The 15,612-nt window shown below is 47.0% G+C and overlaps 1 protein-coding gene across 8 annotated transcripts in view; it reads right to left on the minus strand.

Moving 5' to 3' along the window:
• Window positions 1-8,137: 8,137 nt before the first annotated feature.
• The window catches only part of ZC3H7B (zinc finger CCCH-type containing 7B), a 47,095-nt gene continuing 39,620 nt past the window's right edge, over window positions 8,138-15,612 (minus strand). For all 8 annotated transcript variants that reach the window (XM_085048668.1, XM_085048665.1, XM_085048663.1 and 5 more), the window contains exons 21-23: window positions 14,086-14,219; window positions 13,150-13,313; window positions 8,138-12,398 (exon numbers count right to left, since the gene is read on the minus strand). In XM_085048668.1, the coding sequence (XP_084904794.1) occupies window positions 12,206-12,398; window positions 13,150-13,313; window positions 14,086-14,219 (491 nt within the window). In that variant the 3' untranslated portion in view covers window positions 8,138-12,205. The remainder of the gene's footprint in view (window positions 12,399-13,149; window positions 13,314-14,085; window positions 14,220-15,612) is intronic.

The raw sequence follows: 15,612 nt of genomic DNA on the forward strand, positions 1-15,612 counted from the left end.
GCAGCAAAGAACTGGGCCAGTTATCTAACTTTGCAAAGGCAGCACCCTTTTCCTTCCCAAGGTGTTATAACAAATATACACGTTGGAAGGGGGAAAAAAGCAAGTGCTCGCTGTCAGAAGTACACATGTCGGCTGCAAACACAACAGCAAAGGGATCCTCTGATGAGCTCTCAGGAGGCTCTGAGGAGCTCCACGCTGTGCAGACTGCTACAGGGAGATACACATGCTGTCTGCGTCTGCCTGCTAACTTTTTAGCTTTCTGAGATGCAGATAGTGACATTATTTGTATGTGATGCAACACTTACTGTGTGTCCCTCCTAAGTCAATACTTCGGCAATAGCCGAAGGCATCTTTCTTATAAAGTGTGCATCCCCAAAATACAGGTTCTTTTTCTTAAGTGGCAGAGAATTTTATCAGAAAGCAAACAGCTTCCTCTCAGAGCACTGATGTACAGTAAGAGAGTTCATGAACCCTGCAAATACCCTGATAACAGCTGGTTAAGTAAGATCTTCAGCACACAAAACCCCTCCTCTCCTGTCAGTGAAATTTTTAGCATGGAGAAAAGGACTGGAGGCAGGAGGATAAAGGCCTGATCCTCTTTATCAGAACCTGGCATGGGAAGTAGCATCTTACATGTGCTGGGGTCTTTTCTTTCGCTGGGTGTGATATTTCAACAGAAGTGCCTTTATTTCTCAGTTTGTTCCTGTCCATTTTGCCAGGCTCAGCCGTACAGTGCCAATGTGAGTTGGTAGAAACCAGGTATTCCTACACTGGTCTGTGAGCCCCAGCACCTGGACACAGCTGAGCAAAACCATGCATGGTGTTTGTCCCATAAGGAAATGTATTTGATTTAACCCAATAGAAACCAAAAAGAAATAATTACCTAGCCAGGTTGGGTGGTTGAGAATTTCAGTTTAGCTGGGGAAGCCTCATGATCTAGATCCCATATCTAGTCAGGCTCAGAAATCACACAATAGTTGGTTTAGTAGAATTCATAATTATGATAAAACTTCTTGGGATTTTGAGCCGAGGTCATAACCATCAGTCATAACCATCAGTGGTGAAGCCATTCAGGGAGAACAGTCCCATACTAACCCTGGGCTGTAACAGTGCTCTCCACCCACCCAAAGCTGGAGCCAGCAGACAGAGTCTGCAGATGGTCAGTGCATTCTGGCTGCTGGGAGCAAGAGAAATGATCACATCTCTCCTTCCTGGAGCACAGCCTGCCAGCCAGGAGGTCCTTTCCTGAAATCTTCCAGTCCATTCTGGAAGACTGGAGTCACTCAGTCATGCCAGGCATCACTGATGTTTGGGACAGCTACTGTCATATATGCCTAGTTTTGCTTCTCATCACAGGCTGGTGAGGGAAAGTGACTGGAAACATGGAAGCTGTCTAGTGCCAGATGCAGCTGGACCCCCTGGTTTTGTCCCAGGCTCAAACTTGTTATGAAAGCTGGACAAACGTGACCACATGTCTGGAGGGACACAAGGACATCAGAGCAGCTGCTGCAGCAATTGACTGACATTTATGGCTTCAGAAAATAGAGATGTTCATTCAGAGAAAATTCATAGAATCATGGAATGGTTTGGGTTGTAAGGTACCCTAAAGATCATCTAAATTGTCACTTAGCAGTTTGTATTATTAGCCTGCAATGGACAGCTCTAAGTTTTCATCTAGAGATCTGAGAGAGATGAGAAATACATCTCATCTTGTGTTTGCTATGCCCACAAAGTCTCCTACCAACACTGTATGTCCTTGATTCAGAATACCTGAACAATGAGCTCCTGCCCACTAGAAGAGCTTGGGTAACATCACTAGCTGGATGCATCAACACCACCCTGTCTTCAAGCCCCAGGGAATCAGAAACTCTACTATGGAGTAGAGCCATAGCAGTAGGGAATATCTGTCTGCTCCTGTGTCCCTGCCATGGAGAGCAGAGTACTTGAGCTCTGCTCTTGAGCTCTACATTAGTGCACTTCTCTGCACATCTCTGCACTTGAGCTCTTCATTAGTGAATGAAGTTGAAATGTTGGCTCTGGATAGCTGCATGGCCATAGATTGCATCACTTGTGCTGGCTGCACTGTTGTCAGATCAGATGGGCTTTTATTGTTTTTGTGATCTCATTTTAGTGGAGGTGCCGGCAGCTCTTCCCCATCCATCACTTGCTGACAAGCCCAGTCAGCTCCTAACAGCATATTTTCTCACAGACTCAACCAGCCATTGTCAACTTACACTGGTCCTAAGTGGGTGGCACACAAAAGGAGACACCTAATGCAATGGAAAAGGCCAAACTCCAGGAACACCAATTTAACTGGCAGAGACTTGGGCTAGCTTCAGTGTATTTTCTGCAGGTCTCTTGCTGCAGCTACCCACAATGCCCAGCAGTGCTGGCTGAGCATTTCAGTACATTTGCCCAAGGAGTGTGTTCAGCAGTCCTGAGGGGAGGAGTGTGGGTCCTTCAACATTTGCCTTGGTCCATACTCTCCCTCCTTTTACATTTTTATTTGAAAGAGTTGTTCTTTTTTTAAGCAACCAATTCTTGTACCTTCCTTCCCCCTGACCCCTTTGCCTTTCTGCAGTGCTCAGGTGCTTCTGCTGGCACCAAAGCATGTAAATATCTCTTTTCAAACCTCTAAGTCTACTCCTGTCTCCTGATCTCTCTAGAGATTGGGCCTAAAGGGATTTGTAGAGCAACACTGCTTAGGTGTTATTCATAGGTCCAGCCTTGCTGGCAGTCTGAGACCCCAGAAAATAATTTCGGACACTCAGACCTCTGATACAACCCTGCTCATTACAAGGAGCTGGGTGAGGGGGCTCTCTCTGCACCTCTCCAAGTTGCCATCTTTCCCTCAGCCCCAGGAGTATTCCCTCAACTCCTTCACAGGGCCACTTTCACAGTGCTTCTGAAGTGGTCTTTCCACAATTTTCCCTTCTGCCAGTGTCTTGCAGCCACCTCAGACCCAAAACAAGAGCCAGTGGCACACTTGTATGCCTCTTCAGTCAGAAACTCCTGTAGATTGTTTCTGTGGGTCTTGTCCTTGGTGGTGGCATCTAGTTGCACATCAATTTATGAGGCCACCACTACAGAAGGGAATTTAATTGTTTCTCAGGTGCATCTGAAAGCACAGCTGATGGGGAACCCACCAGAAGCAGTGACATTTTACCAAGGAAACACATTAGTGGTTATTATTACTAATTGCTGTTATCTCAGCTTCCTCCAATAAATTGAAAGCTTGGCTTGGTAATCTAATGGAATGTGTCCTCTTAGAAAAGAAAAACTTTTTGTCTGATTTTCTAAGGACACAAAGCTTATGCAACAGTATTATCCATCCATCCACCCATCCATCCATCCATGCATCCATCTACCCATCCACCCCTCCATCCCCAGAGGATGCTACCCACCTTGGCAAAGGGATAAATATATTTCAGTATCTTATTCTGTTTTAAAGATAAGCTAGTAGGAGGAGAGTTAAATTAATAATTCCCCAGAGGTAAAACTTGATGTTATGTGTTCTGTATGATCTGGGTCACATACTTTGGCAGTGACACAGGACAGGCAGAAGCCAGTGGTACCGAAGGGAGTTTGTGGTGACAGACAAGATGACATTCCCCTGAAGAGAATCTGGAAATAAGGACAAAAATATGTAGAAACCTCTAAAAGCTTTGCAAATTCTGCTCTTCTTGAAGCAAAACTATTTTCCTTTTTTTTTCTTTATCCTTTTCAGTCATCCAAGACCATTCACATTGACAGCACAGCCATTATTTGGAAATTTCCATACCTCCTTACATGAGATGTCTTCTGTTGCTTGTCCTACAAATCAAGCCTACTCCTCAAAGTCTGTGTGGTGGCTCCAGATGCATCTGTGTGGTTTGATTCTTTCACCAAACCCAGCTTGGTAAGTGGTTTCCTCTTTCTTCTTTTATTCAAGCAAAGCTTTTGCCAGAGGTCAATCACTGCCTCTTTACAGACATCGGTACAATTTTTTGTTCTTGTACTAGTTCCTAGGACAATTGCACACTCCACTTACAGCTCCCAGATTTAACTATTTATTTGCACAGTGCATTGGGCTTGGCAGGGAATTTTTCTCACGTTGGCAGAGGCCTGCAGACTGAGTTTCACCATGGCCTTTCTGAAAGGACACTTCCCAGAAACTTGTCTTCTGGGTTGAGATGCTGCTGCTAGTATCAACAGACATCTGTGGAGCTGCAGGGATACACAGAACAGCAGCAGCAGGGAGGGCTGTGGCCAGACCACCTGGGTGTCAGCATCCATAGCAGATTACTTTGAAAGAAAAAGGAGGTGAGAAGGAGTGATAAAGCTAGCCTGCGAGGGTGGACAGCTGAGGGAAAAGTGCAACTAGGGCTCTGCATTGGCTAAAGACCCTGACTGGTGCCTGCAACGTGGGCATGTAACCCTTTGGGTACTTTTGATGGTAGCAACATGTGATACAGACACACAGGCTTGATGAGGTCTCATTCTGAGCCCCCTTCCTACCTCTGAAAGGGCTTCCTTCCCCAGCATGCATACCCGTGCCTGTGGATGTGTACATATGTGCCTGCCTGTCTCCCCGGGTGGAGGAGCTGTGCCGGCATCTCCCAGCCAAGCAGTGAACTTCAGTGGAAGGAAGTGCCAGCACCTCCTGCCCGAGGCAAAATTATTTTTAAAAACTAACTCCCCAAAATGAGTGCCAAAAAGTTAATGAACTTTGCTTCCCCACCTACCCCGCCATGACATCTCCCCCTTCTTGGGGCTCTCACGTGGCAGCTGGGCTCACCACGGCTCTGCTTCTCTGCACGTAGCCTTCCCTTGTGAGGTGCCATTTCCTAGAATCCTAGGTGCTAGGCAGGGAGAAAACGTGAGAAAGGGCCTTGGGATCACCAGAAATCGTACTGCCCTGGGCAGGAAGGACACCTAGAGCTGCTTTTTTGCACTCCCCTCCTCTGAAAACACTCTGGGAGCCTGGGCAGAGAGCTCTGGGAGCTCTCTGAACAAGCCTTGGCAGGAGGCAGATTCCAGGCAGTGCCAAGAGCAACAATAATCCAAGGGGTTGAAAGCTGGATGGGGAAATCCAAGGCCAGCGATGTTGGGCCATGGGAGACTATTGGGTGGGACAGCAAGATACACATTCCTTTAGCTGCTTCCCTCTCCAAGGCTATCTGTGAGGACCAGGGCTGTCCGTCAGCCATCTATTCCCACTCACACTTGCTAGGGACAACATTGTCCCCAGCAGGAGCAGGGTTCCTGCAGCATCATAGCCCAAGAGGTCTGAACTTGATGGAAAGATACAGGAGTCAGCTGAGCCTGGGGAAGGCATATGGGCTGAAAGAAAACAAATGATCCTTAAAAAACCTTGGACAGTTTGGATGCTGCTGATCTCCCAAAACCAAGACATGAATGGTCTCCAACAGGAGAAGCTCCAGACTGCCTCAAGCTTCTTTTGAAATACTGCCACTGTATTGAATCCTCACCACAGCTCCCAGGGGCAATGCCCAGCCTTGTTGCAGTTATTCTCAAGCCATTTTGCTGAGCAAAACAGGCCATCTCACTCTCATGGAAGCAGGACTTTCCCTCCCTGCCTCAGAGTTTTGCTGGGGTGCAGATGGGGGAGCATGCATTGGTATTCAATTAGTGAAACTATGTATCTCTTCACCCTTCCTGACCATCTGCCTGGGGGCCCCAGCACTACTGGAAGCCCACAGCTAAGGCAGATATAGGAAATCCACTGAGAACAAAGGCAATACACAAAAGAGCACCTCCAGAGCAGAGTGTTTTTCCAGTTCAAAGAAAGCCAAGTCTACTCTTGCATCTGGGTTTAGAGATTTCTATCCCAGCCCTGGGTAAATGTCATTTTTGGAAGATTAATACAGATGGTTATGAATGACCCTATTTACTGGGTCTCTGCTATGTCTGTGCCTCCTGAGGCTCCCTGGAAAAAGTAGCAGCTTTCTGGGGTAGTGCCATCCATTAGACAAACTGCAGAGAGGAGCATCCCTGAAAGGGGCAATCTTGGGAGCTGCCAGGGACAGGACTATTGTGGTGGGAAATGAGTCAGCTGGAACTCTCATCTGCTCTGATCCCTGCTCTTGTCTTTGCTGCACCTGGATTTGTTTTCAGGAAATGCTACTCCTGTCCTAGGGGCATCAGGACACATTGCTCCTGCCTGGAGGGGGAACCACAGAGAAACAGGAGGTGACAATTGATCTGGGAAGGGAGGTTATGTGGAATGGATAGGTCCTGTCCTGTCCACTCCCATCCTGGGGAGAAAGGGGTGAGACTGAATGAGACGTGGCTCAGGGCTCCTGACCAGAGCCCACAGCTTTCCAGGAAGCCCCAAGATCTTTGTGTCCACAGAACTCTGCCCAGAGCCATCCCATAGCACCCAACCAAATCTCTTCGGTGCCTTCCTCCACCCCATATCAAACAGTTGTGTGTTCCAGCCGGCGTGCCTGCAGCCTTTCCTCCTGTGCTTCTTGCCAACCCATCACTCCCATCCAGGCCTCTTTTACTGTTCAGCTTGTTGCTTTCTGCCCCGTGTTTTTTCTCTCAGCTGTCCTACATGGTTACCTCCTCTGTGCCCTCCACCCCAGCCAGTGACCAACACCCCCTCCCAGGTTACAGCTCCTGCATGACAAGAACTCTCTGCTGCTCTTTGTGCACAGGACACAACACAACATGACCCTGTTCCTGGTTGCAATAGCAGCAGAAAAACAATGAAGAGGATGACAGCATTTCCATCACCTGCTGTCACTGCCCAGAAATGTTTCTCTATAGCGTGGGTAGGCAGACTCAGTCACAGGATTGCTTAGGATTCTCATCTTCAGCAAACTCCCTCTGCCAGGCTGCTGTGTGATGGCATTAACTGCCTTTAGTACAAAGCCTTCCTCCCACCTCTCAGGGGTTTCTACCCTGCTCTTCTCAATCTTCCACCGAACCTGGATCCTTCCTGGCTGACCTGGGTCTCTCCACCTCGTCTTTGTATCTACTAAAGTTCCTAGGAGGATCTGAATACTGAAATCACAATTCCTTTCCTTCCTCTCCAAAATACAAGTTTCATTTCAATGAAGAAACACTGGTTTACAGCTGAGGCTCAAACCTGCAAGGAAAACAGGTTTTTATTCTCCTGATGCTTTGTCTGTCTCACAATTTGACAATTTTGGTTTCGACTGTACTGGAAAATCTACCCTCAACTCTTGCCAGCATGGCCTCAATAATCTTTGGAATGTAAAACTAATGCTTTTCACATTGCATGTACCCAATTGATGCACCTTGGAAGTGCACTCATCTCCTCATTCCCCCTGCACTACAAGAATGTGTTCAGGCCTCTTCTTTGACCAGAAGGACATAAATTCTTATGAAGGCACATAAAGGAGATGTGTGCCACATCTTGTCTCTTCAGGCCTTACTGTATATGACCTTCTGGTCACTAACAGGGCATATCCATGGGACTCCTCTGTCTTCATCACGTCTCCAGTTTTGGTTTCATCCAGAATCTAGATTAATCTGCATCATGATTGATTTGAAAAACAAAGAAGCCAAGTTGATTAACAAATGTTTTCACACTGACCTCTTTCCCCAGTGCAATTTCCTCACCCAGCATCCTCTCCAGGAGGAAAGTGCTCAGACACCTCCCATGGCCCAAGCTGTGTGCATCTCAGTGGGTAGGGCTAAGGGCACTTTCCCTAGCAGGGTGCACACTGACAGGCAAAAGAACTGGCCAACCCAGTTGAACAGAGCAGCCTACACAGCGGAACCATCTCTAGATTAAGGTGTTTGTTTACAAGACCTGATTACTGGGGGTTTCACAATACAGGTTACCCAAACACCAGAAACTATGTGTTAATGCAGAGCATATGGATTCTTGGCACTGGGGGGAAAGAAAAATATCTTAAATACACCTAAAGTTCACAAGAATTGTGTGTCCGATGAAGAACAGCAGAACCTCTTAATATGCACATATTGATTTTCCACTCAGCGAGAAGAGCAGCAGATTATACTTAAAGATGGGAGAAAGCCAAAGTGGTCCAATACTTGACATGCTCCCTTTGCTACCCTCCTGACAGCAGGGAAACCCGAAACCAAGATAAAAATCCTTTGCGGGCTATTTGAAAAACATAAACACACTCTGGATCAGGAGTGGGTTTAAAGTGCACACTTTTATTTTCTATTACAAAGGCTAAAAGAAGCAAGTTTGGTTTTTTCTCTTTATTTAAGAACAAAAACAAAAATGTTGTTAAAACATCTACATAATTATCCTGATACTAGACCTTATGAAAGATACTAAGTTCTTTTTTAATAGTAAAGCGTGGTATTCTTAAATTATTTTAATACAAAGACATATTAAAGGACTCAAAGTCATTACTACCCAGCTCAGAACTGCAGCATCCCCTTGCTATCTTTTCCTTCACATGCTAAAACCCATCCATTTTTGACATACAGTTTCATACAAGCTAAGTAGGGTATTTTTTGTTGGTTTTGGTTTTTTAGGGTTTGGGGGTTTGTTGTTTTCTTTTCACTTCTCCCTGTGAAGACCAGGTTAACTCCAATGTCAGTGTCACCTAAATCCCTGTCTCAACCAAAGAATTTGGGAAAAGATTTTCACTAAGTCCTTCAGCATTTAACAAGTTTCTGCTCTGTGTGAACGTCTGTGGTTATTTTACAGGATATGAGATTTTCTTCTAATGTTATAAAATTAAAACATCACTTCCTTTGTTAATTAGCCTCAAATTTGGTTCTGTACTGCAGAATTTTCTTCTTTTCTCACACAAATAAAGAAGAGAGAGTTATCACAGGGTCTTGTGAACACACTACTAAGGCAGCCCCTACAGCTTGTGGTTTATCTGCTGTAGAGCTGCGAGCACTGAGCATTTCTACTGAGAGCACATAATGTGCTGAAGAAAACCCTCTTGGCTTGATATAGCAAGCCTGGGAAGTCAAGCGTGAAACTTCCTGCCTTTCACAATGTCTCCCTTTAAATAATATAAGCAAAGCCTTATATTAAAACTTTACTCACTAGCTAGCAGTATAATACTCTCTCACTGAGATGGGACTGCAAGGACATCCTAAAGGGTTTCAAAAATGTGAACAGGGAAACCTGTCCCATCTCATAGTTTATACCTATCTATATAAAATCCTTCCCTCTTTTGTTATTTCCCTTTCCCTATCCCACATAAAAGGCTTCATATTTAAACTGGAGATGCTGCGTTTCCTGGCCTGAGTCCTTTTCCTTTACCCTTATTTAAAAGATTCCTTCGATACCACACACATATAATATTATATAGAGAGATATATTTAATACCTGTGTATATATGCTTCATGGGAGGGGTCACATATATACACACTAAAACAAGTCTGGTGACAAAATACTGCAACACCACAGACCAGGTTATCATATCAGGGAAAACAAAGAGACACTTGATGCAACCCCTGTGACTGTGGGTCTCCCTCACCTCACCTCACCTCACCTCACCTCACTCACCCTCACCCCCATCTCTGCCCCTGCCTAAACCTCTGAAACCCCACCGAGCAGCTCAGCTCTCATTGCAGAGAGGAGGAGAGGGAACAGCGACCCACTCCGTAACCTAAACAAGTCATTGTATGAGAAATCATGGCTCAGCGAACGCTCGAGTCACACTAGAGATGCAGGTTTGTTTCAAAAATAAAAACACATTCCAGTGTCCCCCAATCTAGATTTCCTTCCTTCGTGTCTCTGCCCAAGAAGGGCAGAACAAGATAACCGAGGAGCTGATGCCTGTCTTCTCCCATCTCTAAGGCGGACCACTTGAGCACAAGGATGACCAGGAGAAGGTACCATAGCTACCACAGAGGAGAAAATACAGCACCTGACCACTCAAAAAACTGCCATATCTGATATTACTCATACTAAACCAGAGACTATCATCCACATTTTAAGGAAGAGGGAAAAAGCTCTGCAGAGAAGTGGTTGAGTTGCCCAGGAAAGAGGCTGAGTCACCATCCCCAGAGGTATTTAAAAATACATGTAGATGTGGCACTTAGGGACATGGTTTAGTCTAGGGACTTGACAGTGCCAGGTTAACAATTGTACTTCATGATCTTCGAGGTCTTTTTCAACCTAAATGATTTTAAGTGCAGAGGCACATTCCATTTACTCAGAGCACACCATGTCTCTGGAAAGATTCCAGACCAGCATGCAGAGCACTCTGCTCCATAACTGGACCCTAGCTATCCCAGTGGAGCCAAAGCACCTTCCTGAAGGCTGGTTTAGAAAGGTGACAGCTGCCCCACAGCATCTCCACATCTCCTGATATCCACATCCCATCTCTCCTGAAGCTGTGAACCCTAAGCATATGGAAGCAGGGAAGAACAGGAGGACCCAGCAATGCCAAAGCACCAAGCAGTTCATGGCCAGATTGTATTCACCGTGGATACACTACGAGTCCCAAGGGCTCTGAGACTGCTGTCCTGGGAGACTCCATATGAAACAGACATCCCTGACAAAGGCTGGGAGGGAGATTGTGTTTGTGTTTGAGTGGATGGTGCCATCCATGCATGCAAAACTGCAGAGCGCAGCTGGACTGCAGAAAAGAGGAGAGGGAAGCTCAGGACAGGGCCTGCTTACAGGATGAGACTGCCAGAAAAGAAAAGGCTGGCATTCAGAGCAGTACTGCTTCTCACTGCTGCCACTTACAAAAGCAAAAATCCTGTCCCAGAGTTCAGCATTACTGGTTCCTCCATCAGCATACATCAGGCAGCACAGGAGTAGGCCATGGCTGGGTCCCACTGTGCCACTCACTCTCCACCACTGTCCCTGCTCTGGATCACATCCTGGTTGCACTGTGCATCCGTAAGCTCCCAGCCCTGGCTCTGAGGAGGAGGGGGCTGGACCTCTGGTGCTGGTAAGAGCTTCCAGCTGGATTCCCATTAGCTAAACATTGCCCATGCTGCTCAATGGTGTTCTTTTAAATGGGTCCCCACCCAGTTCTTCTGGCAGTGCAAGGAAAAATGCAGCTCTAAGTAACCAGAAACACATGCCATTTAAAGAGCAAGAAAGGAACACCATTACCTTCCTCCCTCTCTTCAAGACATAAGGAAACACAGAAACACAGGCTCCTTTTGGTGACCACCTCACTTCTGACTGATACTGCTGTATGGACTTCAGTGACATAGGGTGTATCAGAGACTCCACTACACTTCCTAGATGGGTTCGTTTTACTTGCACCAGTCACATTAATCATAAAAGCAAACCCAGACTATCTAAAAAAGCTAACCCAGGTCCTGAATACCTGCTGCACATTGAAAAAGACATCTAATGAGAAGTCACCAGTTTGCTTTGTGAGTACAGTCAGCTGAAGTTTGAAGTCACCAACAACCCAGTTCCTGCTGATGAAAGCAGTTTCATTACTTTGCTGCTTTTACCTTGCACTCCTTACACCACACAGTTGTTATACTCCTCAGGACCAGTTGATGCCTCAGAGCAATATTGACAGCTGGAGCTTAAGCCTAGACATTTTAATCCATATCTAGAGTTTTTCCTTCTTTGCACATAAATTCCTATTTCTTCTGGTACCGAAGTCCCCGGAGAGCAGGAGGGCTGCAGCGTTGGTAAGCAGGACTTACTCTGCAGCACTGAGAAAACGAACACATAAAATTCATGGTCACCTTTTCACCAGATGCCACAAAATCATAGAATGGCCTGGGCTGGAAGGGACTTTAAAGACCATCTAGTTCCAACCACCCTATCATTTAGAAGGACACCCTCAACTAGACCAGAGCTCTATCCAACCCAGCCTTGAACACTTCCAGGGATGGGGCATACACAACTTTTCTGGCCCTCTCTCTCAGCTTTGTTCTCCAGACCTCCGCAGTCATACTCTGAGTTGAAGGGCAGAATAATGACACAAGGAGAAAATCTCTAATTTTCAGCCCAGTATAGACTGAATTAATTCCTTTGAATGAAGGAAAATGAAAACAAAAAGATAAAGTGGAAGGAGAATTTTGGGGAAAGAAGAGAGAAAAGATGGATCACAAACTCAGTGAGCGTGGCATTCGCTGGCCAACAAGAATCAAATTCATGAATTCATTCACCACTAATAAATCATTGTCTCATAATCTTGAAACAAAAGAAAAGTAAAAGTTCTCTTTGCGAGACACAGATCTCGCTCTCCCTGCTACTTCCACTCGGAAAACCCACCCCATGTTTCTGCTGAGACTCCCCCAACCCTTACTATACGTCATCCCGCAATAGGAAGTTGTATTTCCCGAAGTCATCATCCCTGGGGCACAGCAGCATGTCCTTGCGGGCTTTGGCCAGTTTCTGTTTCAGCACTTCCCTCCGGTCTAGCCACTCTGTCAGCTCGTCCTGCCCATGGGCATAGCGACATTCCTCTCCCTCAGGACAGGCCTTGTTCTTCTGGAACCTGCCAGCACAAGGAACACAGTCAGGAGGGCACCCCCAGTACAGGGGTTTGAGCTCCCTGTCTGGGACACTTGATCAGGACACACTGAATCATGCTGTGAACTCTCCTTTTTAAGGGCAAGGTGATTCTCCTACAAACCCATATGGAGGTGGGAAAGGCATCAAGGGAAAAAAACAGAGCAGCAAAAAGACCAGTGGCTACAAGGGGATTTAGTCAAGAGCACACAAAAATGTGAGCTGGAACTGGACCAGCAGGGATGAGTCAAAACCAGTGCCAGAGAGGAAATGCCAGGTAACCAGCATGAAAGGTAGAGCCTTCTCTCTGACCAAAATGGCATTTTTAACCATTACAAGCTTTCTAAAGGCACCTTTAAGTGCTGATTCAGAGGGTGTGAGACATTGAAACCATTTAATAAGGCACCTGGGATTCCCCCAAGCACTGGGCCAAGTGGACTGCTCAGCAACCTGAGAGCTGAGAGCATCCTGGCTATGAAGGGCACAGGTGCAGACAGGAAGCTCTCAGTTTCCAAAGACACGTGCTCAGGAATGTGTTTTTACCCCTCAGTATTGTGGCTGAGCACCTCTGCAATCCACAGCAGCCTCACCATCACCCAAACCTGTCATCTCATCCCACTCCTCCTCCATGCAGAAGTCTCCAAGAACTCAGTGAGAGGATGAGGGATGACAGAGGCCCTGGGTCTGTTACCCCATCACTGCAGCAGCAGCACAGGAGGGAGATGAGACAACAGTACCTTTCACAGAGCCGGAATTCACCCATGGGGAAGCGGTAGCTCCAGCAGCTGGAGTCACTGTCTGAGGTGAAGACCTTCTCCTTGTGCTTCTCCGACTGGATGTGCTGCTGCCATTGCTTCTTGCTGTTGCTGTTCTTCCCACAGAGCCAGCAGTGGTAGCCCATCTAACCAGTGCAGACAGGGAAAAGAGCCAGTCACTGCAATAACATTTGCATCCATTGGCCTTTCCTGTGCTGGCACTGCCTCTCCCTCTCTACTTCCAGAGCATCCTACCCACACTTCTTTGCCATGCCATCTTTAGGGAATTCTGCTGACACTTAAAGGGGGACAGAGGAGATGCTCTGTCAGAGTTTACCTGTGGCTCAAACAGGCTCAGGGGACAGGGCAGCTCAGTTCATTGACAGGGTCCCCCTGCCCCTGCTGATGGCCCAGTGGGGTCTCACTGCAAGGTCCCCAGGTTCACATGCTATGCAGGACTCTTCAGTAGCATAGACCCTTACACCAGCACCACCCCTGCCTAAGGAGGCATATCTGCCTCTAGTCTTCCAAGGCTTCTGTGACAGCTCTTCTCCAAGCTTCTCCCTCTTCTGACAGGCCTGCAATGGTTTTGCCAGCTTGCCCAGGAGCAGGCAGGAGCCCTGGAGAGAGGCTGAGCCCATGAAGAAGGGAACCTGAGGTAGACTCTTAATGACTTGAGGATTAACAGAAAAGCCATTGCAGAGCCTTGCTGACCCCAGGTCAGTCTCTTCCAACTTCAGCTGTGCTGCCCTTGCTGTGCTGCTCGAAACTATCCATTAAACCTACGTTAGTACAGGCTCTGTTCCACAAGAGCAGTGCAGCCCCTGCTAGCCACACCTGCAGCACAGGAGAGAGGCAGGCTGGCAGGACTGAGGAGGAGGAGGAGGAGGAATGAAGGATAAGAGATCAGCTTATTACCATGATGTCAGCATAGTCAGTGGGCATCTGGATCTGTTTCTCCCCTTCTCGCGAGGTGAGTGGTGTTCCCTCTCCAGGCTTCCCAGGATTGTGTTTCTTTAGCCACATGTCATAGGTCTGCTGCATATCTAGTACTGTACAAAGGTGACACATGAAGCCACTCAGACAACCTCCTACCGTGTGTACAAACTATGAGAAAAGGACAAATGCTGGGGCAGCCCTCCCCTTGCCTGTGCAGCAGCACCAGCCTGAAGGCTTGTGCCTCATGTCACCTCCTCAGAGGACACCCCTGGGGAGAGGAACTAAATTCACACCACACCACCTGGGGGTGTTTTTATCAGTCAAGGGCCAACTGTGACAGCAGCTACATAAACCTTTTAGAAAGGTGGCAAAGTGCTGCAAGATCTTCTTGGAATTCACCCCACAAAATGATCCTCCATCAGGCCTCATTCTGCTTGACCTCAGAAAACATTTCACTCCATCCAGGAAGCTAGGGCAGGGGCTGGTTTCAGATTCATCTCTAAGCCCAAGCTTCATCCTCAGCACTAGAGAGGGAGAAGAGCCCTTAAGCAAGCTGGCCACAGGAAACACTGCAGAGAGGAGGAAGACCTAATGATAGCCCCAACTTCAAAACTTGCCCTGAGGACTGCAGTCAATGTCTCTTGTGGCTTTTGATTTAAAAGCCACTCAGCATACTTCTGGGAAGGGAAATTTGAGGTGGAAGCTTTAACTACACATCTGCCTTTCAAGATCAGCTCCTGAGAGAGGCTGTGGAAACATAAATGTCTGCAGACATTGATATGATGCTCTAAGTGTGATGCATTAGTGATTTACTCCTTGCTAAATGGGTAATTGAGGAACTCAAGGCAATTCGGGATAATGAATGCAAATTCCACCAAACTGAAACACCATTGTTTGAAGATTTACCTTTGTGCTTGAGCATCAGACTGGTCTGATGTGCTTTAAAGGCCCCAGCATTTAAATTATTTGAATGGGAACAAGTAACAGTTTGGCCCAGCAGAGAGAAGGACCCTCCATAGAATCATATGAACCAAATAAACTCAGGGCAGGCCTGAAATCCTTCAGCTGTCCAGCAGCTCCCACAGAGGCAGGTGAGCACCTAGACAACTGGCCTTTTCTTCCCAGCTTCCTATTGGTCTGAATAAACAAGGATTTCTTCCACAGGACATGGGCAACCCCCCAACTACCCCGCAAAAGGTAAGCCTGCATAATTAAATACAGACAAGTTCCTCCACGAAGGCACCACCCAACGATGTTCTCATTCAGGATCTCAACTCCACCCCTTTGAATACAATGCCATAAGCAGGGAGTGCCGCAGCCCAGGAGCAAGGGATATGAGCAGAAATAGTTAAGATAGCCAAGGCAGACAGAAGACAGGCAAGAAAGATAAAGGAGCAGCTACAGGCCAGGACTGGTGCTTTGGCAGAGCTTCATACATCCTGGCACATTACAGGCAACTGGAGGGACACCACAGCGTGGATTCAAAAGCAGTGCAGAAAGGGAGGG

The sequence above is a fragment of the Lichenostomus cassidix genome, chromosome 1Aa (assembly GCF_008360975.1).
Source record: "Lichenostomus cassidix isolate B80296 chromosome 1Aa, HeHo_3.0, whole genome shotgun sequence".
NCBI lineage: Eukaryota > Metazoa > Chordata > Aves > Passeriformes > Meliphagidae > Lichenostomus > Lichenostomus cassidix.